Source organism: Callorhinus ursinus, unplaced genomic scaffold, assembly GCF_003265705.2.
Source record: "Callorhinus ursinus isolate GAN/ISIS: 27379988/994484 unplaced genomic scaffold, GSC_fseal_2.0 scaffold22, whole genome shotgun sequence".
NCBI classification, from domain to species: Eukaryota; Metazoa; Chordata; class Mammalia; order Carnivora; family Otariidae; genus Callorhinus; species Callorhinus ursinus.
Genome location: NW_027397084.1, coordinates 816294 through 844125, shown reverse-complemented (window position 1 = coordinate 844125; position 27832 = coordinate 816294). Strand labels below are relative to the sequence as shown.

Sequence of the window (27832 nt, the reverse complement as noted above, 5' to 3'; positions counted from 1 at the left end):
TGGCAGGACTGCATCCTTTTTATGGCTGCATAATGTTCCATTGTATATGCCACATTTTCCTGATCCACTCGTCCATTGATGAGCACTCGGGTCTGCCCCCTTTCCTCCTGCAAGGCCTCAGAATGGCTCCTGTTCTGTCAATGGCTGTGCAGGAATCGGCCCGACCCTGCCTGGCTCCGCCGCCCTCCCCTGACCTGTGTCTGGGCCTCACAGGAGGCTGGCTTAGGTTGGGTCAGGGCTTCTCTGAGCTCTGGGGTGCTCTCCGAGCAATACCTTAAAGGGGAGTCATACTCACAGGGGAAAGGGGTTTTATAACGAGGGAACCCCGGACTCCAGAAAGGAGGCTGAAGGGAGGGGAGAGCTGCAGCAGGGGCGGAGGGCCTGTGTGGAGCCCCAGGGGCTCTGTATCTGCAGAATCAGACTCCAGGATAGAATCTTGTGGCTCAGCTGAGCTAAGAGTCGTCCAGGGATCCTTTTGACAGGATTCTTGAGATATCTATCAGGTTTTTGCTCACATGTTTCCCGGGAGAGGGAGATGGCTATCTCAAAAGTCCTCCCTCCTGTCAGTGTTATGATGTCCCTAAATGCCTCTCATTAGGGCCTAATTCTGCTCACAGATCCACACATGGCCATCTGGTCCCTCTGCCAAGGGTGCTGAACTTTGAAACTTGGCATCACCACTTACTCACAACTAGACTCTTTTGTGCTTCAGTTTCCTCACCAGTGACAGAGGAATAATAACAGTCCCTCTCTCATGAAATCGCTGTGAGGATCAAAATAAGAGAATGTCTGCCCAGCATGAACCATGGCAGCTGGTGCATAGTAAGTGCTCGGTAAATGGCAGATATTTTCACCAGAACATGGTTCTTTCTGGCATAACCAGAAAGGTATCCACTCCTCTGTCCACCCCTCTGTGCTCTAGTTTGACCTAGAATGGAGTGCATTACCCAGGCTTGACCCTCCCCTTCCCTCAGCCCAAAGTCTTCCTTGTTCTAGACATTATACTTCTGGCTAATATGGCCCAAGTTAGCGTTCCCTTCACTGCCAACTTCCGGCTCTTGGGACCTTAGAGCTGGCCTGAAACCACCAGCTCTTTCCATAGGAACGCCTGCAGCACTCCTCACCCCCGGCCCCCGTCTAATATTAGAGTCCTTGGCTTGTTACTTCAAAGTCCGAACTGTCCGTTCATCCAGGTGACATTTCTTCTTGGTCGTTGGGTCTGTCTTGGAATTTAGAGGCACCAGCTCTTGCCATGAACATGGAGGTGACGGAAGAGCATAGATGGGGGCTGGGAGCATCAGAAGAAGGGTCCGGAGGGGGTTCTCCATGGACCATGGAGCATGGGTTTGGCTGCATCACTGGGGCCTTCAGCCTAGCTCTTCTCGAAGCTGTACTCTGCCTGCTATGATTGACAGGAAGCCTCCCTGCCACTTGCCTTGCTCACCAGGTGAACCCCCTCTCTTGGCCTCTCCAGGCCCGGTTTCTCCAGGGACGGACATTGCTGACCCATGACCCTGTGGAGGCCTATGGAGAGCGGCTGGGGAGGACAGGCGTGTGAGAGTATGGCTCGTGCTGCCAGTGGAGGTTGTCATTATGCTCATTCTTAAGGGATTACTAATATAATGACTGAGTTAATGAGCAGTGTTTGTGGGGGGAGGGGCCCCTCAGCCCCATCGGGGGCCTGCTGAGTGATGGGAGTGTTTCCTCAGCCTTCCCTCTCCCTGTGGCCTGTCCCTTTAGCTAAGGAGGCATGGTCCCTTGGGGGTGTCATTCCGTTGCCTTCCTCCACCTGCCCCTCTTTACCTGGCTCAATTCCTGTCTGGGTGAGAAGGCCCCAGAAGGACTACGGCTGGGACAAGGTGTGGGGGCAAGGAGAAAGGAACCTGAAGACCCTGACTCTCTGGGGAAAGGAAGGGGGGCGCCTGGGTGGCTCAGTTGGTTGGGCGTCTGCCTTCGGCTCAGGTCATGATCCTGGAGTGCCAGTATTGAGTGCTGAATCAGGCTGCCTGCTCGGCGGGGAGTCTGCTTCTCCCTCTGACCCTCCCCCCTTGCATGTTCTCTCTCATTCTCTCTCTCAAATAAATAAATAAAATCTTAAAAAAAAAAAAAAAAAAGAAAGGGAAGAGATGTGGTGCAACTCTAATTTTTGCCGGGGTGCTGCCTGGGCTGGGGAGAGTCAGGCAGCCAAGTCTGGGGAGGACTTAGAAGGAAACGGGAGCCTGGGAGGGAAGAGTGGAGGGCATCAGGCATAGGGCTGGGTGGGGGTGGGGAAGAGTGTCCAGGTGTTTTTTGAGGCTCTTTGCCTCTCTGGCCCAGTGGGTTGGTTCTGGCCTCTTTCCTATTGAGCTCCATTCCCCCTGGGACTAAGGGGCCTGAGGAATAGATCAGTGTGTTGATATATCAGGGTTGGGGTGGGGGCACGATGCACAATCGTACAGGTCTAGTGGTCTTGATTTCCCAAGAGAACTTTGGACACAGTGGGAGGGTTTGGAATCCAGATTGTATGGGCTGAGTCTCGACAAAGCCTCAACTCTCCAAAGCTTGCAGTTGAGGAAGTGAGGCTCACACAAACAGGAGCATGGGACATGCACCTCTGCCCTTTGAAAGTTGTGTGACCGCAGGCAGATCACTCACCCTCTCTGAACCCGTTTCCTTATCTATTAAGGGAAACTAATAACACTTATCTCATAAGTTGCGTGTTAAATAAGAAAATGCACATAAAGCGGGTGCTTGGCACAGAGCCCAAGTTTAGCTCTGTTATGGTTGTCACAATAACAGCAGGTGATGGGGGAAAGCTCATTAAAGAAGGTGGACCGTGGGGCGCCTGGGTGGCTCAGTTGGTTAAGCGACTGCCTTCGGCTCGGGTCATGATCCTGGAGTCCCGGGATCGAGTCCCGCATCGGGCTCCCTGCTCAGCAGGGAGTCTGCTTCTCCCTCTGACCCTCTCCCCTCTCCTGCTCTCTATCTCTCATTCTCTCTCTCTCAAATAAATAAATAAAATCTTTAAAAAAAAAAAAAAAAAAAAAGAAGGTGGACCGTGAAGGGTGAGGAGGATTTAGGGGAAGGTCAACCAGACCCCTTCCAGACTCCCTTAGAATCTGGAAAAGGGAATGTTCAGCCAAGAAAGCAATAGGGGGAGCTTTGGGAAGTGTCCAAGGCCTCTGGATCCTTCCTCTCCTGGGGCTTTGGGTTCTCCTTCCTGTTCCAGGTCTTAGTTTCCCTGTGTAGTGGGCATGGGCAGCCAAGCCCTCCAGGTGTCAAGCTTTTGGGGAGAGGTGCCCATACCTGCTGAGGGAGGTCCCTACTGAGGCTACCCATCCCCAGCTCCCTGTCCCGGGTCCCAGCCCCTACCTTGCCCAGATGTTCCCCACAAGGAGCCCTGAGTAGAGGGAAAAACCCTAGTAGGCTGTGCACTGCCACTCACAGGCCGACTTCTCCAGAACCTAAACTAGATTGGCCAGGATCCTGTCTGGGACTACAACCATAGCTCCAGACATGGAGCTTCCTGGATCCATTATCAATGTTTGGTTTGGAACTTTTGGACCAGTCCCAGTTCCTACTCTTTATCCAGGCCCTGGTGATTAGATTCTCTGGCCTTTGATATGCCCAGGCTTGGGACTCCCCTTCCTGCCACCCAATCGCCACACCCAGGCACTCTCCACTCCCTCACCCAAGGAGACCTGTGTGTGGCTAAGTCCAGCACAGCTCCTCCCTGCAGCCCATTTAAACCTGCTCAGTTCCCCACTGCCCCCTCCCAGCAGGGTCTCAGGAGGACATGGGGCACAGGAACACCTTCCTAGCCCCTCTGGACAGGCCTGGGGGCTTAAAGGGGAGACCGGTTAAGAGCCAAGGGAGACTCTAGAAGTTCACAGCCATGTTGGCCAAGTTCCATGGCCAAAGTGGGCCACTCTCTCTGAGGGAGAAACTGAGGCTGCGCACACCCACAGGGTGACCACATGATCAGGGCAGTTAGGACTGGCCTGATGTCAAATGTCTGTGGTAAAGTCAGACCTCTGGTCCGCATTTCTGCCTTTGGGAAATAGAGTCACATATAGGAGTTTCCTGGGTCTCAGCTGGGCCGAGAGGAGGTCGCAGGCTATCGTTCAGCAAGGGCTGAGAGGGGCAGCCCCGATGGGCAGGGGGAAGAGCAAGGAGGGAGGGGCAGAAGAGAAGGCAGGATGGTTTGGAGGAAGAGGGGAAGGAGGGGGAAAGGAAGGGAGCAGGAGGGACAGCAGGGAGGGCAGGCAGGAGGATTACGGGGAGCTCTTCCTTTCTGCCCTGTTCAGAGGAAGGTGTGTGCAGGCGCGTGGAGCACGTGGAAACGCAGCAGCCTCTGTGGGGGAGCAGGAGCTCGTGCGCAGCCCAAGGCTGGAGGTGAGCACCTCCGGGCAAGCGCAGGCCTCCCCGTGCACGGATGTTTGTGCGTACGCATCTGGACAGCGTGAGTGTGGCGTCCTCTCAGCATTTTGCATCGCGAGCCAGGACTCACGCGCGCACACGCACACACACACGTGAAGCCCCGCGTAGCCCTGTTACCGGAACTGCATGCACTCTGATCTCGTCTGTGCCAGTCCGCAGCGTCCAAAACAGAACCCCCATCGGGGTCTGCCAGACTGACCTCACAACCCACTAATGAATGGGATGGACAGCCTTTGGTGGTTTTGTTTGTTTGTTTGTAAAGATGTTATTTATTTATTTGAGAGAGCGTGAGCACGAGGGGTGGGGGAGGGGCAGAGGGAGCGGGCAAAGCAGACACCCCCGCTGAGCAGGGAGCCTGAGGAGGAAGACTGGGGATGGGACTCAATCCCAGGACCCCGGGATCATGACCTGAGCCCAAGGCAGGCGCTTGACCAGCTGAGCCACCCAGGCGCCCAGCATTTGTTTTTAAAGTCATCTCTTCGCCCCACATGGGACTTGACCTCACGACCCCGAGATGAAGAGACTCATGCTCCACTGGCTGAGCCAGTCCAGTGCCCCTGGACAGTGGTTTGAAAGGCCTTTTGCATGATGGGGGGGTCTGTACACAAAGTGAGCCGGGATCAGGAGATCTTCTAAGATTGGACTTCTGATGTGTAGGGAAGAGGGAAGCTGAAGCCACAGTGGGAGGCTCTGAAGTTATCTTTAACCTGAAGTAAGTCCCTTGCTCTCCCCCAGGGGTCCCACACAAGGAACCTGGGGCCTCAGGAGCCACCTTGTACCAGCACAATCACTCACTAGGCTCCTGAGCTCACCCAGCCTGCTTAATCTAAGGGGCTCACGCTGCTAATCTGCAGTCTTTCCCTGAGGTCTCTCCCATTCCTCTGCCCCCAACAATCCTATACAGGCCCGGACCCAGCCCACATTGCCACCCCCTTCACATGCCCCAGTCAGAGGAGCAGGACACAACTCCTTTCCTCGGGGAGCCCCGTCTGAGGGGAGACACACAGCCCTGCCCTCAGGGAGCCCCAGTCTGAGGGGGAGACATAGCGCTGCCCTCAGGGAACCCAGTCTGAAGGTGGAGACACAGCTCTGCCCTCAGGGAGCCCCAATCTGAGGGGGAGACACAGCCCTGCCCTCAGGGATCCCCAGTCTGAGGGGGGAGACATAGCCCTGCCTCAGGGAGCCCCAGTCTCATAGGAAAAGCTTCATCCCTACTTTTGAAAGCCTTGCTAGGAAGAACAGGAGACTCATGCAGGAAAGGCCCGCACACCTACAAAGCTACATCCAGACAGAAGGTATATAAAGCAATCTCCTTGGGCATTTACTCTTGAAATCCTGGCAATAGTCCCAGGAGCAGGTACTACCCTTACTCCCACAAATGATCACTCAGCCTTTTCTTAAGCCCAAGACTTGGTACTTACTACCTGCGGAGTGTCTCCATTCTAATTGCCCAGGGAAAGGGTTGAAGCCAAAGCAAGAGGCATGGTAGGCAGTGGGTCCTCCTCAGGTTCCTCCCACCTCCAAACGTGGTAGGTAGGCTGTGCCCCTCTTCTCTCTCAGCCTTCCACCCTGCTCCTAATGAACAAATATGTAGTGAGCATCCTCTGTGCCTCCACCATCAGGGACATGGAGGAAAGAAGAGACACCACCCTACTCTCCAAAAACCTGTGATTAATCGCTTATGTGTGGAATGGCAGCTGAGTGTGCAAAGCTTGTGTGTGTGCGGGCATCCGTGGGCTCAATGCCATGTACGTCAGTGTTTCTCAAATTGCAGCTCACAGCCCTTTAGAAATCAATTTAGTTGATTAGAACAAACACTTTAGAAAGAAAGAAAACAGAAAAATTAGGGTGCACACGTGTACATGGGCTGGAATTTTGTATGAGGCAGTGAGGCTTTTGTTTCCAGTATGTATTATATGTATGCGTATAAGGTGATGGTGTAAAATACATTTCTAACTGTGGTAAAGAAAAAAAAAAGCCTCAAGGCCTCAGCTCTGGTGGTTGAGCCTCTGCCTCCCTTGGTAGGCCCCCCTCCCTGTCATAGTCCAGCCTCGCAGCTCCATCATGTCATCTGTCTACCTCAGACCCCTTGCAGGTGCTATGTCGCCTGCCAGAGCCACTCTTCTCTACTTGCATTCATGGTGCAGAATGCAGCAGTGGGTCCCATTATCCCCCCCACCAAAAAAAGGGATGCAGATACGGAAGCTCAGAGAGGTCAAGTGATTTGCCCAAAGTCACACAGCTAGCCAGAGGTGGGCTGGGATTTGAACCCAGGCTTCTGTGAGTTCAGAGCTCAGGTTCTTGCCTGCTGAGCACTTCAGTCCTTTTCCTCCAGGTGAGTGCAGTAACTGCCTCATGGGGTTCCAGCCCAGGAACCAGCCCTGGGAGAGCAGTTGGCCCCTGTGGCTCCCAGATGATGCCTTCCTGAGGGTCTATACTCCATGTCTGGCATGGGCAACTACAAGGGGAGCCGGCCACTGCTGTATAGACTGTCTCTGCCTATCTCCCTGGTCGGAAGCACGCCTTCTGGTTCTCTGGATCTCATAGAAGCTGGGGAGCCCCTATTTGTCACTCACTCCAGCCAAACCCAGCTTCTCAGGGCTGAGAACTAGGACACCCCAAATAAAGTGGCTCTGTGGGCTCCAGCTTTGGGGAACAGGCAGGTGGCTGGGGTTTGAATAAAAGGGGGTGAGGTCAGTTTGGGAGGAAGCTGAGCCATGGATAGGGAGCCCCCACTTGTCAGGACCACTGACGGTGTGCTCCAATGGACATGACCACCCCTGGGCAGGGCCTCGGTTGTACGGGGGGAGGCTAGGGTTCCTGGCTGGACTTCATCTCTAGCAGATTGTCCCTTGCCAAGGGGTCCTGGGCAGGAGAAGGAGGAGGACAAATCTAACCCCTAGAGACCCCAGCCCTGGGGCCCTGGGCCCTCGGGTAGCTAACTATGGGCCCTGGCCCTTCCCGAGGTGCCCAGCCCAGGGGACAGGCGCCGGAGAGGCAAGGATTTCAGGCTGCCATTCTGCTGCTTCCTGACCCTCCTCTCTTAGGAACCCTTCCTTCCTACACTTCGGTGTCCGTGAAATCACAGGTGTGATGTGTCTGTGCTGCATCTGCACTAAATATATTACACTTGAGTTGGTCAGCGTGGAGCAGACCAGAGGGTGCCCCGCAAGCCCTGAACCGGGCAGCGTGGCCTCGGGGTGGGAAGGGTGCCACGCCCTGTGCCCGACCAGAGATGCAAGTTTGAGAACTCGAGCACGAGTTCCTCAGGAAGCTGAGCTGCGAATGTGAGAATAAGTACATGGGCTTCAGGGATAGGCCCCATGAGGAGCGCCAGGCATGCTTCCAGAACGCCTGCCCCAACAGCCACTGGGAAATCGCTTTAGTGGCCCCAGGAGCCAATCTGTCTCTCCAGGGTTTTCCGGCCAGCTGGCAGGGAGAACACGACAGACACCTAGCTGGGGGGATGTGGCAAGGTGGATGGGAAGGCTCCCATGATTCTGAACGGAGTCTGTGTTATCTGGAAAGGCTGCATTGACCTCCAGAGACAGGATGGTAGGGGCTGCCTGGGGTCTGATGTGCAGCGAGTCCAGCAGGGGGGTGCATTAGCACAACGGGCTTTTGAAGAGGCTTGGAGAAGGGGGTATGGACTGGAAGACAAGACGGGTCCCCTCGGGAGGAAATGGACACAAGAAGACCATAAGACCCTAGTCCTGGCTCCAATTTACCTGGCGGTGATGAACTTCAACCTCGTTAATTAGCAGCACAGCAGACGTGCCCACCCATCTTTCCGTATACATTGTTTCTAGTTGGCAGAAATAGTCATTAAAAGACCAGAAACTGTGGTCACTGGAGGTACTGCAGTCTATTCCTCAACCTTGGTTAGTAACAAGACATCGCACACTGCCATGGTTTTGTACTATAATACCTGCATTTCTAATTTTGTATGCATGCAGCCAGTGATCTAAAATTTTTTTCTATGCAGGCTTACCTTGTTGGCATGATTTTAGTGAGTTGAAACTATCCACTTGTAAAGCTCGTTTTGTCCTCCATTTTAATTTAGAAGTTTACGTCATTTAAAAATGTCAAGAAATTAAAATTTTTATCAGAGGGTTTCTTCCCCCCCAAATCAGTTGTTCCTTTAGAATTTTAGATGTGTTGGTTACACAGCTTCCTTTTAAATAGCCATTCTTGGTTATTTGTTTGTTTCTGTGTTTTTGTAGTCTATGGCATTTCAAAACTGCTGATGTGTTTGCATTATTTGTAAACTAAAAACCTAGTAGTGTAGAGCTGCCTGTAACAGCCTTTTATTTTTATTTTATTTTATTTTTTTAGAGAGAGAGAGAACACATGTGTGGGGGTGGAAGGTGGGGTAAACAGAGGGAGGGAGAGAATCTTAAGCAGGCTCCTGGCCAGCGGGGACCCCAATGTGGGGCTTGATCTCAAAACCTTGAAATCATGGCCTGAGCCAAAACCAAGAGTGGGATGCTTAAGGGACTGAGCTACCCAGGCGCCCCTGCCACAGTCTTTGAACACAAAGTTTACAGTTGTTAAAGTTGCCGTATCCGTTTAGAGTTGCAGCTATTCTTCAATCTCTGGTTGAGTTTGCAGGTGTTCAGAATGATTTGATAGCTATCCAACTGAATTCCTGGGACCAGACGAATTGCTCCTCCGCCATCTTGGACTCTATTTTGCAGTGTCCTCCTTTTTTTTTTTTTTAAGACTTTATTTATTTATTTGTCAGAGAGAGAGAGCACAAGCAGGGAGAGCGCAGGCAGAGGGAGAAGCAGACTCCCCACTGAGCAGGGAGCCCAATGCTGGACTCAATCCCAGGATCCTGGGATCATGATCTGAGCCTAAGGCAGATGCTTAACCGACTGAGCCACCCAGGCATCCCTTGCAGCATCCTTTTAAATGTTGATAATCGGCTTCTTTTTCTTTCCTCCTTAAATGTAAAAATTTTTAATTGGTATTAATTCTAATCTGTCCCAGATCTGTTTTACATTCTGTTCTGTGATCACGAGTTTGTGTGGAGATATTCTCCATAGATGGTAATACTCTAGTGAAATGCCTAAAGAAGTCCCAGGCTGGCTTCTGTTTTATTCAGGGATTTTTTTTAAGTCAATAAGAAAAGGGATAATGGAGAGTCTTCATGTATAAAACAGCATATTAAATTGGAGATATTGAAGGGTGCCTGGGTGGCTCAGGTGGCTAAGCATCTGACTCTTGATTTGGGCTCAGGTCATGATCTTGGGTTAGTAAGATTGAGCCCCGAGTTGGACTCCATGCTTAGCACAGAGTCTGCTTAAGATTCTCTCTCCCTCTGCTTCTGCACCGTCCCCCCCCACACTCCTGTGTGTGTGTGTGTTTGTGCACTCTCTCTCTCTAATAAATAAATAAACCTTTAAAAAATAACTGGAGATATTGATGAATCAGCTATCACAGTAATATTGTATTAAAATCATATTTAAGGTAGCTGCTTTTATGTGTATTTTATTATGTTTGCTTTTGTAAAAACAATACTGGGTGATGAAAGATTAGAGAGAAAATGTTCATCTGTGCAGAGGGTATATTTTCTTCATTAATTGTTCTGGGAAAAAACTCACAGGTTATATATATGGTATTTTCCAAAAGGACTATTAATAGAATCTTTTGAGATGAATTAGTTTAAGACCATTTTATTTTATTTTTTAATTTAATTTTATTATGTTATGTTAATCACCATACATTACATCATTAGTTTTTGATGTAGTGTTCCATGATTCATTGTTTGCGTATAACACCCAGTGCTCCATTCAATACGTGCCCTCTTTAATGCCCATCACCAGGCTAACCCATCCCCCCACCCCCCTCCCCTCTAAAACCCTCAGTTTGTTTCTCAGAGTCCACAGTCTTTCGTGGTTCGTCTCCCCCTCCGATTCCCCCCTTCATTTTTCCCTTCCTACTATCTTCTTCTTCTTCTTTTTTTTTTAACTTATAATGTATTATTTGTTTCAGAGGTACAGGTCTGTGATTCATCAGTCTTACACAATTCACAGCGCTCACCAGAGCACATACCCTCCCCAATGTCTATCACCCAGCCACCCCATCCCTCCCACCACCCCCCAGCAACCCTCAGTTTGTTCCCTGAGATTAAGAATTCCTCATATCAGTGAGATCATATGATACATGTCTTTCTCTGATTGACTTATTTCACTTAGCATAATACCCTCCAGTTCCAACCATGTCATTGCAAATGGTAAGATTTCATTATTTTTTTTAAATTTTTTTAAAGATTTTATTTATTTATTTATTTATGAGAGACAGAGAGAGAGAGAGAGAGAGAGAGAAGCAGAGGGAGAAGCAAGCTCCCAAGGAGCAGGGAGCCCGATGCGGGACTTGATCCCAGGACCCTGGGATCATGACCTGAGCCGAAGGCAGATGCCTAACCATCTGAGCCGCCTAGGTGCCCAAGATTTCATTATTTTTTGATGGCTGGGTAATATTCCATTCTATATATATATATATATATATACACATATATATATATATATATATACTACATCTTCTTTATTCATTCATCTATCAGTGAACATCTAGGTTCTTTCCATAGTTTGGCTATTGTGGACATTGCTGCTATAAACACTGCGAAGCAGGTGCCCCTTTGGATCACTATGTTTGTATTCTTTGGGTAAATAAGGTCATCGCATTTAAAACACACACATGTATGTATGTATCTGATTGATGAGGGAGGTGTGCCTTTCATTGTGTATAGGTCTTATAATTCATAAACATATCCTGTATCTCAGGATAAAAATATTTTTACATATTTAAAGTCATGCGTGGTGAAGAGCGTGTTTAAATTATTATAAACAACAGCACATCATAAAAGATTATGCTGATCTTGTGTAACTAAGGACTATGAATGGATTTGGTTGGTATTTGGTGTTGTGCAACTCACATATTTACATACTCAGGGCCCTCATTTCCCCTGAGGGAATGACATTTTAAGTGGTCCTCAAAGTGGTGTTTTAAGATTACTTTACCCCAGAGCTCTTTGGTTTTTGACTTCTGCACTTAATTTTATTTATTTATTTATTTATTTATTTATTTATTTATTTATTTATTAGAGAGAGAGAGAGAGAGCATGAGCAGGGGCAGCTGCAGGCAGAGGGAGAAGCAGACTCCCTGCTGAGCAGGGAGCCCAGCGTGGGACTTGATCCCAGGACCCCGGGATCATGACCTGGGCCAAAGGCCGACACTTAACTGACTGAGCCACCCAGGCATCCCTGCACTTAATTTTTTTTAATAACATGATGATGATGGTACATTTTCCTCTATTGCTTCCAGCTAGGGGCTTTTATTCCACCAGTAATTAAGATCAAATGTTATTAAATGTTCATATTGCCATCCTTCTGTAAATACTCGATTTTTCCTATCATTTAGCACACCACTGCTTAATGCCAGCATTAAGATCAGGAGTCCTTTTTCTCCATGAGTGCAGGCTTTGAAAACTTTTATTAAGTCATTGATATAATTTGATATTTTTCCATAGTCTATATTTTAAAAAATTCCATCATGGCATCATCTTTTCTAAACTCCTCTCCATTAAAACTTGCATTAAGCTACCAGATTGCCTTTGCCACCACTAGCCATACTGTACGTTTGTTTGTTTAATTTACTTTCACAATAAACTCCTGTGTTGTGAAAAATAAATAAGTAAATGTATTACAATCAACACATGACTATGCACAGAATACACTCTGGTCCTTATCTCATGTGAGGGCATCTCTGCTTCTGTCCTGCTGGGGACAGTGGTATCACAGGTGAGCCTGCCAGGTCCCCAGGTGAGCCTGCCAGGTCCCCATTAGCTGGGATCTCCCTAAGCAGGGACCACCTCCCTCCTTCATTTGGGGGGTTCTCCTCGGGCAGGTGTCCTGTCTCCTTTGTTCTCTTCCTTCCGCTCCAATGGTGACTTTATAAGACATGAATGGAAGTACAATATGTATACAGAAAGGTGCACAGATCGTGAGTACACAGCTCGCTGACTTCAACAGACCTTGGAAGGGGAGCTCCGGTCGAGAAACAGAACATTGTCAGTGCTCCCCAGGTCCCGTTTCCTCTTTAGCCCCGCCTCCAGACCTGTTCCATTAAGAGAGAGACTCCGACTCAGTTGAGAGTTCCTGGGGGCCTGCCCCCTGCTAGCACTTTCACAATCACAGTGGCCTTATTAGATGGTTACTGCAACCCTGGGGACAGATGTTATCCCCACTTACAGTCAGGGAAGCTCAGGCTCGGAAAGGGTAAGTGAATTGCTGGGGTCAAGGGGTCAACAAATGGTGGAGATTGGTCTCAAGCAAATTGCATGTCACATGTGACCATCACATTCTTTCATTTGTGCAAAGAAGAGTGATAAAGAGTTCGTGGTAGGGTCTATATGTCATCAGAAATAGATGTGCGTGGACATCTCTAAAATTTGCCTGGAAACATCCCTTGCTTCTTCTGGGGACTTTGTCTACACTCTTCAAAATGCTTCCCAAGGGAGCCTCCAGGTTCTCTCAGGACCCTGCTGCGGGCCACAGTTGGCTGGTCCAGGAGTAGGTCAGGGATTCAAGGAATTCCTCCGGGAATTCTGGTTTCCTTCTTTCTCTGGAAGTGTGAAAGTCAGCTGTCTGGGGTCAGTAATGTGGAGAAAGCTGGCGTACAGTGAGAGAGGGGGTGGGGGACAGAAGCAAAGTGGGAATGAGAAGAAGCCAAAAGGGCCTGTGGTGTTTGGATGCCGGCTTCCAGCTGACCCGGAGGCCCTGCCCCATCCTTCCCCTTCCTGCAGCTGGGTGCCAGTGTGACATGCCCCCACCACCCAATGCCCCCCGCCACTTTCCACGTAAGCCAGCCAGGCAAGCTGTGGTCAGGGAGCAGGAGTATGTTAATCAATAGACCATAGAGAAAAACAATCAGTCTATTTCTCCATGTCTACACACACAGCTCAATTTCCAGCTGTTTGAGATACAGATGGATGAATGGTCTCCTGGACAGAATGAGGATAAGGTAACCTAACTTGTGGGATTGTCGTCAGGGTTGCCGGACCAAACAAATATAAAATACCCTGCCCCTCACACCTTCTCATGATGAGATTGATACTAGCCCTTTATCTGATAAGACATTTGCAAATATCTTCTCCCATTCTGTAGCTTGCCTTTTAGTTTTGTTGATTGTTTCCTTTACTGTACAAAAGCTTTTTATCTTTTTTCTTTTTAAAGATTTTATTTATTTATTTGAGAGAGAGAGCAGAGCAAGAGAGCGAGCACACGAGTGGGGGAGGGGCAGAGAGCGAGGGAGAAGGAGGCTCCCCACTTAAGCGGGGAGCCAGACGTGAGGCTTGATCCCAGGACCCCGGGATCATGACCCAAGCCAAAGGCAGACACCCAACCGACTGAGCCACCCAGGCACCCCCCCAAAGCTTTTTATGAAGTCCCAATAGTTCATTTTTGCTTTTGTTTCTCTTGCCTTTAGAGACCTGTCTAGCAAGAAGTTGCTACGGCCAAGGTCAAAGAGGTTGCTGCCTGCGTTCTCCTCTAGGATTCTGATGGATTCCTGTCTCACATTTAGGTCTTTCATCCATTTTGAGTCGATCTTTGTGTATGGTGTAAGAAAGTGGTCCAGTTTTATTCTTCTGCATGTGGCTGTCCAATTTTCCCAATACCACTTGTTGAAGAAACTGTCTTTTTTCCATTGGATACTCTTTCCTGCTTTGTCGAAGATTAGTTGACCATAGAGTTAAGGGTCCATTTCTGGGCTCTCTCTTCTGTTCCATTGATCTATGTGTCTGTTTTTGTGCCAGTACCATACTGTCTTGATGACAACAGCTTTGTAATAGAGCTGGAAGTCCGGAATTGTGATGCCTCCAGCTTAGGTTTTCTTTTTCAACATTACTTTGGCTATTTGGGGTCTTTATTGGGTCCATAACTGATTTTAGGATTCTTTGTTTCAACTCTGTGAAAAATGCTGAACGTGGCTTTTCTTAATGTGTGGAAATGTGTTTTGTAGTAATCTTAGTGACAAGAGCAGAACAGAAGCACTGTTTGCAGACTGATTACAGCTCTGTTAAAACCTAAGTGTGTACATTAAGAGCGAGAAGATAATGTACAACAGTGAGAACAGTTGTAGTTTCAAGATGTCTTGATTTTTAAAAAGGGGGATGTGCAGTCTGAGGACAGCTTAGATGTCATCTACGACCGCCTCCTACCAAGGACACCCAGGGAGCCTGGCCCACGGACTCCGCCCACGTTTCTCTTCTGCCCCTAAATGCTGCACACCCAGCTGACCCTCTCCCCCTGGTGCTGGATCTCACATACTCTCAGATCAGTCTCCAGTTGTTTCCTGGGATATGTTTGCCTCCCCCATAGACTAGAAGCTCCCAGAGGGCAGAGACAGCAGCTTCCACCTCCCTATGCCTGGTCCAGAGCTCGGGAAATCCTGAACAGTAGCTGGAGCCCATGGAGTTGTTCTTGATCATCCCATATAATACTATATGGGATGCTAAATGAAATTTAGTGTCCAGATTGAAAGGAAAAAACCAACAAACCCTCCACTAAAGGGCTTAGGGATTCTCATTTCAAGATTGATTCAGGGGCGCCTGGGTGGCTCAGTCGTTAAGCACCTGCCTTCAGCTCAGGTCATAATCCTGGGGTCCTGGGATCAAGCCCCGCATCGGGCTCCCTGCTCAACGGGGAGACTGCTTCTCCCTCTCCCACTCCCCCTGCTTGTGTTCCCTCTCTTGCTGTCTCTCTCCCTGTCAAATAAATAAATAAATAAATAAATAAATAAAAAAATTCTTAAAAAAAAAAAAAAGGATTGACTGAGAATGGCTGCCTCAAGCGCTAGATTGGGAAGGATCCTAAGGTCTTGGCTCAGCACTGTGGGAAAGAGTGATACGTCTGATTAGTGATGTCTGCCAGGGGAAAAGATTAGCAGTGGCAGTGGGCAGCCTCAGTCCTTTCCATATTCCCAAGACATTCCCAGCAACCAGTATGACTTTTGTGGACACTCTGACAAATGAGTGAGCTGTTGAAGGAGCCATGTGCAGGAAGAGACCTGGTCTTTTAGTTACAGGCGGTAAGATTTGGGACAAGTCACTGGGAGAGAAGATGGTATAAAAGAAATACCATAAGAGAAGGAAAGGCAAAGTTCTCCATTATAGGGGCCAGTCTGAATGTAGGTGGGCACCGTAGGAAAGGCTTCGTGGCATTTGTACTGGGTGTTGAAAGAGGCAGGGGTTTTGCAAGTGCAGATGCTTGGGAAGGCATCCCAGAGAGAGGGCACACCATGGATAAAGGCGTGGAGGTTGGCAAATACCATGCCTCCTTGGGAGAAAGCGAGGCGGTCACTATGCCTACAGGATAGAGGATGTGTAGGGTAGTGTTGGAAGCTGAGCATGGAAACAGGGGGAAGGGGCCAGACTCAGCATGTCCTCCAGGCCAGAGTGATGAGTTGGGATTTTATTTACTTAGCCAAAAGGGGCCTTTGATGAGTTTGAGGCAGGTGGTGCTCAGAGGGAGATGAGACCAGAGGGTGCTGAGCAAATGCCTCTTTCCAGGGAGACCATCCCAATGAAAGGATCCCAGACCCTAGATTTTGACAAGATCCCTTTGGGGTGTGGGGGCAAAATTGCAGTGCTGGGGTAATGAGGCGGGGGAGATAAATTAGCCTGATCAAGAACAACTCCATGGGCTCCAGCTACTGTTCAAGATTTCCCGAGCTCTGGACCAGGCATAGGGAGGTGGAAGCTGCTGTCTCTGCCCTCTGGGAGCTTCTAGTCTATGGGGGAGGCAAACATATCCCAGGAAACAACTGGAGACTGATTTGAGAGTATGTGAGATCCAGCACCAGGGGGAGAGGGTCAGCTGGGTGTGCAGCATTTAGGGGCAGAAGAGAAACGTGGGCAGAGTCCGTGGGCCAGGCTCCCTGGGTGTCCTTGGTAGGAGGCGGTCGTAGATGACATCTAAGCTGTCTTCAGACTGCACATCCCCGGATCTGGGAGAGGCATTGAAGGATGGACAGAATTTAGACAGTTAGATGGGAGAGAAGTGGGCTTTCCACCAACAAGTGACTAGGTCTTGGGGGTCAGGCCAGAGATAGACGAGGGCTTGGAATATCTAAGGACACTGAGGAGCCTGGCTGCTATTAGATCAGGTTGGGTTAGAGGTGAGGTTGCAGACCCCCCAGGGCCGGGCAGCCAAGAAAGGAGCTCTGGCTTGAAGCAGCAGGGCAGGGATGCTCAGAAGGGATGTGGGGCCACTGGGCTTTGGGGAAGGTTAGCCTGGCAGCTGTCAGACTCCTAGGGACTACCAGATAAAGAAATGGTCGCTGGAGGCCCCATGCTGGGGAGCCTGGCAAGACTCAGAAGACTTAAGGGATCCCATGGATTCTGCTATATTCATAGGATTTGTCAAGCCTGCAAGAACCCTATGCCTTTCTTTGGCGTGCCCTTCCAAATCTGCAGACCCCCTCCTCCAGGGAATGCAGTCCCTCACTCCCTTGCCTTCCATCCTAGAGTCCAACGTGTCCCTGGGGACTGCAAGGAGGAATGGGAGCTGCTTTGGCTTTGAGACACAATCAGGCAGGTATATCCCATTCTGTGCCAACAATCCTGGGAAGACCTCTAGTGCCCTCTCTCCCCTTCCCCATCATAGGGCTAGGGGAGGCTCTGGGGCTCTGGCTGGGCAGTGGGTGGTGGTGGCCAGAGGCGAATCTCCCCCATTGGCTGGATTATATCAGTGTTTGCAAGTCTGGTTGTGGCCTTCTGCCTGGGGCTTGAGGGCCTGACAAGTGTTTGGAGCCCTGCATGTGCAGTACAAGGTGGCAGAGATGGGTTTAGCTTGGGGACTTTTTCCACTCACCCCAAACTTGGGAGCTCTCCTGTGCCAGGCTGGTGGGCACTGGGCCAGCTCCAGGTCATCTCAGCCCATGAGAAACTTGTAGCTGGGAAGCAAGGAGGGCCGGGAGATGAGAGAGAGAGGCACAGGGTGGACCAGACTTAGGGGCGGGACCGGGGCACATGGCGGCTTGGAGGACAGTAATGGGGGATACAGGCATTGGAGGAGCACTAAAGATAGGGGCAGAGTCTCAGTGGGGCTGGAGAAGAGAGACCACGAGGAAGAGAGGCAAGGTCTGGCATGTCCCCTCCTCCCCTGCCCCAGGCCTCTTGTTGTTGAGGACTTGTACAAGGGGAATACCCACAGGCCAGTGTGATTTACATTGTGGGTGTGTCCCTGCTGAACTATGAGGACAGACTGTCCAATTGGGACTCCGTTTGACTGGGAAGCCTCCAAAGCTATTGCAAATAGCTATTGCAAATAGCTCTGACCTCAGCCACTGGCACGCCAGCCCCACCACCGGCTTCAGAGCTAAGGATCCAGCCATCATCACTACGAGCAGCAGCATGGTATTACCATCATCCTAAGTACCAGCCCCATCATCCCCAGTCACCCGAACAGCACCCCACAAGGTTTGGGGGTGCTGGGAACCAGGACTTGAGTCAGATCTCTGAGGGCATCACCTATTGACCAGCGATTCTCAACAATTTTGGCCCCTAAGGGGACATTTGGCAATGCCCAGAGATATTGTTGGTTCACAACATTTGGACTGCTGGTGGCATCCCGGGTGGAGGCCAGGGATGCCGCTAACCATTTAAACAGCACGGAACAGCCCCCCAACAAGGAATCATATGTTCCAAAATGGCAATAGTACGGAGGATGAGAAACCAGGTTTCTCATCCTCAGGCCCTCCATGGACCTGACTCTGGCCCTTGCCCCGAAATGTCACATCATGCCTGTGTTCCTGGACAAGAAGAAATCCTCACCGGTGCATCTTATGGAAACTCCTATTATTCACACTTCTTGGCCTCCACAGCTTGTATTAAAAAGTGGCCACCCTCAAGAAGGAAAACACACAGGGATGCCTGGGTAGCTCAGCCAGTTTAGCGTCTGCCTTCGGCCCAGGTCATGATCTCAGGGTCCTGGGATGGAGCCCTGCATCGGGCTCCCTGCTCAGCAGGAGGTCTGCTTCTCCTTCTACTCTGCCCCTCTTCCCCCTTGTGCTCTCTCTCTCTCTGTCTCAAATAAATAAATTGGAAAAAAAAAAAGGAAAACACCTAAAACAATTGATAGGCGGAGCACAGGGTGCACTTGGGATTGAGGTCAGGTGCCTGGGGCAGGGAGGCAGGGACTGGGCTAGAACCCGGAGGTATAAAGGCAGGAGTGCTCAGGCCTTCACTCCATTGCATCAGCCCAACTTGGAGTGGCTCTTTCTCTGTGGCCAGTTGGGAACCGGCACCATGAAGTGGATGGTGGTGACCGTGGTCAGCCTCCAGCTTTTGGAGGCAGCAGTCATCAAGTGAGTCTGGGGCCTGGCCTCTGGAGCCGGAGTCCAGGCAGGAGTCTGGAGCCCTGTGAGGGGTAGCCTGGCCAGGGGCTGCCCCACCAGTCTCTACTCTGGAGTTTCTGCTGGGGCGGGGAAGGCTCCCTAAGCAGGTGTAAGCTGGGGACTCAGAGGTGGGAGGCGCTACAGCCTTTGCCCTCACGAAATGTCTGTAACTGAACCAAAGTAGAGTTTGTCCACCAGATGCCCTGCAAGCCAATAAAAAAACTGACACCGAGCTTTTGCCGTGAAGCAAGATAGGCTCATTTATCGGTGTGGAGCTACCCAGGAGAATGGGGAGCTAATGCTCAAAAGTCCCATATGCCCTGATTCCTTGCAAGTGAGGGTTTTTTCTTTTTTAAGATTTTATTTATTTATTTGACAGAGAGAGACACAGCAAGAGAGGGAACACAAGCAGTGGGGGTGGGAGAGGGAGAAGCAAGCTTCCCGCTGAGCAGGGAGCCTGATGCGGGGCTCGATCTCAGGACCCTGGGATCATGACCTGAGCCGAAGGCAGGTACTTAACGACTGAGCCACCCAGGTGCCCCGCAAGTGAGGATTTTTAAGGGGAAATAATCAGAGATGAGGGGCTTGAGGTTGTGGGTTCTTCTGAAGGGTCATTGATTGGGTCAACCTCAAGATTGAATGACTTGTCTTTCTGGCACTGGTCTGTCTTTTTTTTTTTTTTTTTTTACTTTTTAAAGATTTTATGTATTTATTTGTCAGAGAGGTGAGTGAGCACAGGCAGGGGGAGTGACAGGCAGAAGGAGAAGCAGGCTCCCCACTGAGCAGGGAGCCCAATGAGGGACTCAATCCCAGGACCCTGGGATCATGACCTGAGCCGAAGGCAGACGCTTAACCGATTGAGCCACCCAGGCATCCCTGGGCTGTCTGGTTTCACCAGATGTGATTGGGTGGTCCTTTCCTTCCCTGCTGTGGATCTGTAAAACATCCCAACAATGTGTGTCAGTGATGCTATCTTTGTTAGCAGAAGCAGGGGCCACACACCTTGCGATTGGGCAGACTAATTCATTTCTTGCTCTCTTGGGCTTCCTTTTCATTATCTTAAGCAATGCATCCCGGTGTGTTCCCAATAATCTTTAACTATGAGCTACATGCCTTGCTGTGGACTTAATCTGCTGATGGTTGCAATTCCAGGCAAAGGAAAAAGCACAGCCGCTTCCCCATCTGATGAGAAAAGATGGACCTGGGACAGAGTCAGGGTGACTGCTATCCACACAGACTCTGAATGGCAGGTGTGCTTTCTTCCTGCAGCAAGGGACGATGATTTCTGGATAGGCAGACGTTTGCTAAAAATTCCCTTAAGGCCCACTATTTATTTAGCAGATGGCACAGTCATCTAAGCAGAGACACCAGGAATGTAATGTGTACATGCTGAGGTGTCAGGAGAAAAGGAGCGAGAAGGTGTGGGTTCCAGGACATGGGGAGGGCACCCGGCCTGCACAGTGCCTCCTGTCTCATCCGTAAGGACCGATGCCTCCGCTGAAGACAAGGCTCCTCACAGAAACCTGTGTGTAATATGCAAGTTCTGTAGAGGTGGCGAGCCCGAGCAACCATCAGTCTTAGTAGCTCAATGTGAATGGGTTCAGTGGAGAACTGGGGGCGAATGCGGGGTCCTGAGGGAATGGGGAATCGGGTGGCAAAAGAAAAGAAAGGAGTGGGACTTCTGGAGTCTGGAACGAGCCTGGGTGGACCGCAGAGACCCCCTAGGCAATGGCAGCAATCAGGTCTTGGAGGAGGAGAACCAAGGGAGATAGGGGCAGAAACCCAGACTTCATCAGCTCCAATTCCAGAGCGGATCTGGGCTCCAGACCACCCAGGCCAACTTCCACCCTGCCTGGTGTCGGGAGAAGAGCAGTGATCGGCCCTAGGCAGGGGCAGACCCAGAATCCTGTCTTCTGAGTCCCAGTCTAGCGCTGTCCATCCCCATGCTGTGTCACATTCAGCAGGGGCCAGCTGCCTGAGGGCCACCATAGGAGAGGGTAGGGGTGAGCTCTGCCATCTCTGAAATCTTTTTTTTTTAATTTTTTTTAAAGATTTTATTTATTTATTTGAGAGAGAGAGAATGAGAGATAGAGAGCACGAGAGGGAAGAGGGTCAGAGGGAGAAGCAGACTCCCCGCTGAGCAGGGAGCCCGATGTGGGACTCGATCCTGGGACTCCAGGACCATGACCCGAGCCGAAGGCAGTCGCTTAACCAACTGAGCCACCCAGGCGCCCTGAAATCTTTCTTAAAATGCATATCTCCTGGGTCGCCTGGCCGGATGACTCGGTAGAGCATGTGACTGTGGATCTCGGGGTCCTGAGTTCAAGCCCTACATTGGACATAGAACTTACATAAAGACAATGCATATATCCTGCCAAGGCTAATGGCTGAAGTCCCCCCACCCCCTTCTAGGGAAAGAATTTATGGGCTATCTGAGAGCACACGGCCAGGACATTAAGGACCCTCGAGATGGGGTGCGGGCATGCGTGGGTGAAGGTATTTGTTTTCTGAATCTTGGAACAAGTCCTGAGAAGAGCTCTGAAGGAGAGAGAGGGAGAAAGAGACAGAGGGACATACCCAGGGAAAGAGCCATGGAGACAGAGAGAAAGGGATGGCAGAGCTAGAGCTGGAGCAAGAGGGAGACACACAGAGACACACAGTGATAGGCACAGGGGCACAGAGGCTGGGTGCCTGAGGGATGCGGCTGCAGGTGGCACAGCAGGGAGGGACAGAGGCGCTGGGACTGTCAGAGGTGTTGTAGGAAGGAGGGAGGGCCCTGTGCTGACGCCAGCCCTTCTGCAGAGTCCCCCTGAGGAAATTAGAGCCCATCTGTGAGACCATGGAAAAGAAGGGCTTACTGGGGGAGTTCCTGAGGACCCACAAGAATGACCCTGCCCAGAAGTACCACTTGGGCGACCTTGGTGTGGTCTACGAACCCCTGGCCTACCTGGATGTGAGCCCTGACCCTCTGTGGGGGTTCCCTCTCATTGGTGCCAAAGGCTGAGGCCGGGCCCTGGGGGTGTGCTGCACTATCCTCTCTGCACCCTCCCACCTGGCCCCTGGGGCCTGCTCCTGTCTCTCACACCTGCTGGCCCCGACGAAGGGTCTGTGTGTTCTGGGCAAGTATGGAAGATAGGCTTGGGCCTCTGCCTCTGGGGTAGGTTGTAGGGCAAGGGCTCTGTCTGTGCAGGGGGCTGGGCCTGAGGGTCTCGGTATCCCTCCAGAGCTAACAGCCTGCCCCATGGCCCCCCAGAGTCTGTACCTTGGGGAAATCGCCATTGGGACCCCACCACAAAACTTCCTGGTCCTTTTTGATACAGGCTCCTCCAGCCTGTGGGTGCCCTCCGTCCAGTACCAGAGCCGGGCCTGCGCTAAGTGCAGGACTCCCTAGGGGGAGGGGTTGGCAAGGGAGGGCACGGACAGCCCTGGGGGAAGGGGCGAGCGAGGCCGGGATCGTGGGGCCTGGGTGCTTCAATCCTGAGAGTCAGGGACTTGGCCAGGGTCAAGGGGCATGTTCAAGACAGAGGGAAGAGGCTGGCCCGGGGCCTGGGTGGTCTCTTTGTCCTTCCTCTCACCAACACATGCTCCTTCGGCTGCTCCAGCCGGCCCATCCTGCTCTGCTCCGCTCTGTCCCCTGCACGCCGCTCTGTCCCACCAAAGTCGACAACATTCTTTCTATTCCACTCCACTGCTTACTAAGTTATCTCATTGCGCGTCTCCTAGACACAGGGGAGAGCAACATAGGATCTGGTCCCTGTCTTGTAGTTGTATTTGGAGACAGGCCATGTTCCCCTCCTTAAGGCTGCCCTGTCCCTGCCAGAGCCTTGGGGTTTGGGTCCTGGCACTTCTTGTCCAAAGAGTCCCTCACTGGCCATGTCCCTAGGTATCTCAGGACAGGTTCTTGACGGGATGAGGGTGGAAGGAATGCAGGGATTCCCTGGAAGTTCATTTGCTCCTACAGCTGATGAGTAATTTCTCAGGTGGGGATCTGCAAAGGGGGCAGGGAAACAGAGAAGGATTCTAGGCAACTTACCTACCAAGGGTCATGGTCAAAGGACAACCCAAGATTCTGTCAGTCAGAGGGGGCTTTGAGGCCAAGCCTGGCTCCCTCACACGGGCCTTCCCATGCTGGGAACCCTCTCAGCTGGCCACCCCAAGACCGTGTGTCCTGGGATGCTGGGACTCAGGTGGGCAGCCCTCCACTTACCAGCCTGCCTCCCCAAACCCTCCTTCCCACCACAGCTGGCCGCTCCTGCTTCAGCCCCAACATGTCCTCGACTTACTCCAGCAATGGGCAGACCTTCTCTGTGCAGTATGGCAGTGGCAGCCTCAGCGCTGTCTACGGCTATGACACTCTGAGGGTGAGCCCGCTGCAGGCCACTCTGTGCCCCAGGATGTGGGAACTGTACCCAGGGCTCTGACCTGGCTTGGAAACTCCCAGACCTGAGTCTGATGGGAGCTTAGCCAGGACCGAGAATACAGAGAAACACCTAGTGCTCTACTGAGTACAAGTCAGGTGATGAGTACACCAAGCACCCCTTCATGCAGTCACCCAGCCTGCACTGAGCTCCCCCCGATGAAGGGGATGGCCTGGTCCTTTGGTTAAGGAGCTTAAAAGCTGGGTGGGGGAGAACAGGGGGAAGAAGATGGAGGTGGGGGTGCTGCAGCTGGGGAAGGCCACTTGAGAGAAAACCTAGCTCTTGCAAGATGTGTCAGGAAGGCAAGGGTCAGGGCGCCTGGTGGCTCAGCTGGTTAAGCGACTGCCTTCGGCTCGGGTCGTGATCCTGGAGTTCCGGGATCGAGTCCCACATCGGGCTCCCTGCTCAGCGGGGAGTCTGCTTCTCCCTCTGACCCTCTTCCCTCTCGTGCTCTCTGTCTCTCATTCTCTCTCTCTCAAATAAATAAATAAAATCTTTAAAAAAAAAAAAGAAGGCAAGGGGCAGGGGTGAGGGAGGGATGAACAAGGGAGCCTCAAGGGTCTTTGTGGAGGAGGGTTATAGGAAGATGAGTGGAGTTACACTTGTCACCTCCCATCCCCTGTGTCCCTTCCAGGTGCAGAGCATCCAGGTCCCCAACCAGCAGTTTGGCCTGAGTGAGCATGAGCCAGGTCCCTGTTCCCTCCAGCTAACGTTTGATGGCATCATGGGCCTAGCCTACCCAACCCTGGCCGAGGGTAGGGGCACCACAGCCCTGCAGGGCATGCTGCAGGCAGGCGTGCTCCAGCCCAGTCTTTCGTTTCTACCTAGGCAGGTAAGAAACTGCTTGTTGGGGGCGGGGGGGATCCTCAGCTCCCAGGCAACTCCCCCCATCCTCCCCAGACCCGACAAATGAGCTCGGTGCTTTGGGGTTTGGAGGCCTCCCAGTAGGCATTTGGCATCAGCTACTACTGTGTCTAGGACTTTCCTCCTGGGCTTGGAACCTGTTCCCCTGTCCACACCCTTTCCCTCATCCCTGTGTCTGTCCCTCAGACACCCTCTTCTGGGTGAACTTAGCTTTGAGTGTGGCTGCTCATTCTCAATACCTCTTGGGTTTACCTCCCGTCCAGAGCCACAGTTAGCTCACTGCCTTCTGGACACTTCTTTTGGGTACAATCTATTGCATCATCTCCTTTGATGTATTGTTCTTTCCAGATCCTGGAGTCTTCTGGTCAAGGTTCATCATTTGCCCCTAACAAGGTGTTTTCCTCACCATAAACACAAGCAATGCAGCCGTTTAGTGTGGGTGGCCTGGGAGCCAGGTGGTGGGGGCGCGGTGAGTGGCCTGGGAGGGGACTTTCTTTCCTCCAGAGTTAGCCAGCCACCTTCTGGAGATAGTCAGCATCTGCTAGTTGGCCTTAATCACCTGAGGCTGACTATCAACAATATTACCCTGTTCCTAACGTTGCTGACTTAGTCTCACCTCTGATTACAATTCATTCTGAGTTTAGCCCTTAGGAGCTCTGCCCAATTCCACATTCAGGTTCGGCTCCTAGGGAAGGCTGAAAGGAGCAGGGAATATCCTTCCCTCCTCTCAGCCAAGGCCCCACCTCCCTCCAGTCCCAGCAGAAAAATGACAAGCCGGGCTCAGTGTCAAACCCCCAGTGACATACAAGACTAGTAGCAAGAGGTGGAAGGGAGAGAAGAAGGGTATATGGGACGGAGTGGGGGCCACACAACCAGCAGCTTCCCCAGAGGCCCTGCCTCTGGTCCCAGAGGCACTGGGAATTCTGAGGGGCTCAGCGTGGAGCTGCAGTGAGAAACGGGGACACAACCCCTTCCCTCAGCAGGCCTAGTGTGAGGGGTAGACACAGCCTTGCCCTGGAGCCCAGGACTGAGGGGGAGACACAGCCCTGCCCTCAGGGAGCCTCAGCCTGCAGCCAGGGCAGGACCTCTATTTCCCTTTGAGGGTGAATGCTCAACAGGAAATCTTTTCTATAGCCATTCCCTGATTCACCCTTCCCTTTGCCTTCTTCAGAGATAGGAGCTCTCAGAATGAAGCAGTTCTCATATTCGGAGGGGTCGAGCACAGCCTGCGCAGGGGCCTATCTACTTGGCGCCATAACCCAGGAGCGCTCCTGGCAGATCAGCCTGGAGGAGTGAGTCCGTGCGGGGGCTTGAGGACGTGGCAGGCTCCGAGGCATTTCATGTCTCTCTTTCTCTCTCTCTCTCTCTCTCTCTCTCACACACACACACACACACACGTACGTACTGCTAGGAGGTGGGGATAGGGGAGCCCTGAGGCCTGCCCCCACAAAGCCACAGCTATCCTCTGCTGGAGACTGAAGGCCCAGCTCAGCCTGGAGAAGTAGGTGGGGTGGGCACAACATAAATGGGGTAGGTCTGGAATCTCAAACATTATAAACCCTGTGGCCCAACACTATGTGCTTACTAATTGGAAACCATGGTGTATATGGGGGGGGATTAATGTGGTCCTAGTACTTAAACCGTTCAGTGACCCCAGCTTTCAGTGTTTCTAGTACCGTCCTTGGAACTTTAAAGAAAGATGTTCCATGGCCATTTAGGTGGCCTTGAATAGACTCTGAGTGGTGTGTGGCAGGGGCATGGCTGGACTGACCTCTGCAGAGTCCTTACCTTCCTGAGGTATACCTGGATTCTGTGGCTGTGGCTGTTTGGTCCGCAGTGGTGGGGAAAGCCCACTTCTTAGATGCGCTGAGCTGGAGGTGCCGAGCACATTCATCTCCTCACCATTCAGGCTCCTCATTGGTGGCCACGCCACAGGCTGGTGCTCCCAGGGCTGCCAGGCCATTGTGGACACAGGCACTTCTCTGCTCGCCGTACCCCAGCGGTACCTGAGCGCCCTTCTGCAGGCTACAGGGACCCAGGCGGACCCTGGCGGAGGCAGCCCCCTTCTATCGGAGGGGCCCGCTGGGAAGCATGTGTGATTCTTCTGGGAGTCGCTCCACTCTTGGCCTCCATGCTTCTAGCAGCTCCCAAAGGCCTGGGGGTTGGGGGGGGGGTGCCTGGGAGGACTGGGGCTGGGGGCCTGGAGGCTGATTCAGAGGGGCTGGAGGCTTGTGCTGAGAGGGTAAGGGGTGATCACTACTGGGTAGAATTTCCTTGGAGCTTCAGCCCTTCCAAGGAAACGGGTTAAACATTTTCCAAGCTTTGGATAAGGTCAAACTGATTGAAGTGTGGGGCGAAGTGGGGCAGCATAAGCAAGGGCGCTGAGGTGAGGGGGTTGGTGGGTCCCCTCAGGCACCTGGGCTCTGTGCTCTCTGCAGCTTATCGTGGGCTGTAACAACATCCAGAACCTGCCCACGTTGACCTTCCTCCTCAGTCATGTGCATTTCTCCTTGCCCTACCACTCCTACGTCTTCACAGTGAGTCTGTAGGGACGGACGGGTGTGAGGAGGGGCTGGGAGCCCGAGACGCCGGGTCTCCTCACCACGTGCCATCCCCCAACTGCTTGCGAGCACTGCTTTATTTTCTGCACTCACTGATTCCAGACCCCTACTGCGGCATGAGGCTGTGAAGCAGAAGAGTGTCATCTGCTATTGATTACCATTATTAATGAGTGTGGAGAGGCACTGGGGTGTTTGTCGAGCACTTATTAGGGTCAGCACTGTGGGAAGGCACTTTGCCTACACTGTTTCCCACTGAAGTATCAGACCATTCAATGGGGGAGATGCTAATTTCTATTTTACAAGTGAAAACTTGGAGGTCCAGAGAGATTAAGAAACTGACACAAGGCTATAAAGCTAGTCAGGGTGAAGCTAAGGTTGGGAGTCAAGTTGGTCTGGCTTCAAGGCTTTGCCAGCAGGCTGACCTCCTCCAAATCGGGAGCAAAAGGGAGGCAGGTGGGACCTCGGAGAGAGGAGACTGCTGATGGTTACTGCAGCCTGCATTTACTCATTGCAGAAATCCCTCCTACTCTGGGGCTCAGTTGGCCTGTGAGCCCTCAGGGGCAGCAAGTCTGGCTCCCTCATTTCTGCATCGCGCTCCTGCCCTGGGGCTCAGGGCTGAGCAGTGCCCAGTCCACGTGTGAGCAAATGAATGAGCGCCGCCCTTCTGTGTTGTGCAGGGCAATGGCATTTGCACTATTGGGGTCCAGGCCACCTACCTGCCCTCCAGCAGTGGCCAGCCCCTGTGGATCCTCGGGGGCATCTTCCTCCGGCCCTACTATTCCATCTTCGATATTGGCAACAACAGTGTGGGCTTCGCTACTGCCACCTAGACTCAGCGCCTGGCTTCCTTCTTCCTCTCCACCCCCACCCTGAAGGGGCTTCTTCTCTGAATTCAGCCTTCTTTCTTTGGCTTCTGGGCTTTCTGTCATAATAAATAGTTCTTTTCCATGTTGGCCAGCGTGTTGTTTTAGAGGGCGGTTGTGGCCTGTAAGGCAGCTCCTGGTCACAGGGAATGGGAGCGAAGAGTGGGAGTCAAGGGCAGATGTGCCTCTGCTGGACCTGTTCTCCCTCAGGGGCTAGGAGGTTTGTGGGGGGGTCACTGAGGTTCTAAGAGAGATGGCGCATAAGGTAGGGCTTGGGGAGGGGCCCTGTACCCCTCAGGGCTTG

At 51.8% G+C, this 27832-nt stretch overlaps 1 protein-coding gene and 1 pseudogene across 1 annotated transcript; both read left to right on the top strand.

Moving 5' to 3' along the window:
* Positions 1-1333: 1333 nt before the first annotated feature.
* LOC112837830 (core-binding factor subunit beta-like) lies at positions 1334-8176 on the top strand (annotated as a pseudogene).
* A 10557-nt stretch (positions 8177-18733) lies between these two features.
* Positions 18734-27495, top strand: PGC (progastricsin). Its single transcript, XM_025890810.2, is given in 11 exon segments — positions 18734-18792; positions 21625-21775; positions 22076-22199; positions 23065-23183; positions 23875-24041; positions 24043-24072; positions 25276-25353; positions 25355-25396; positions 26014-26157; positions 26539-26641; positions 27343-27495. Coding segments are annotated over 11 exon segments (1170 nt in total).
* Positions 27496-27832: the final 337 nt, after the last annotated feature.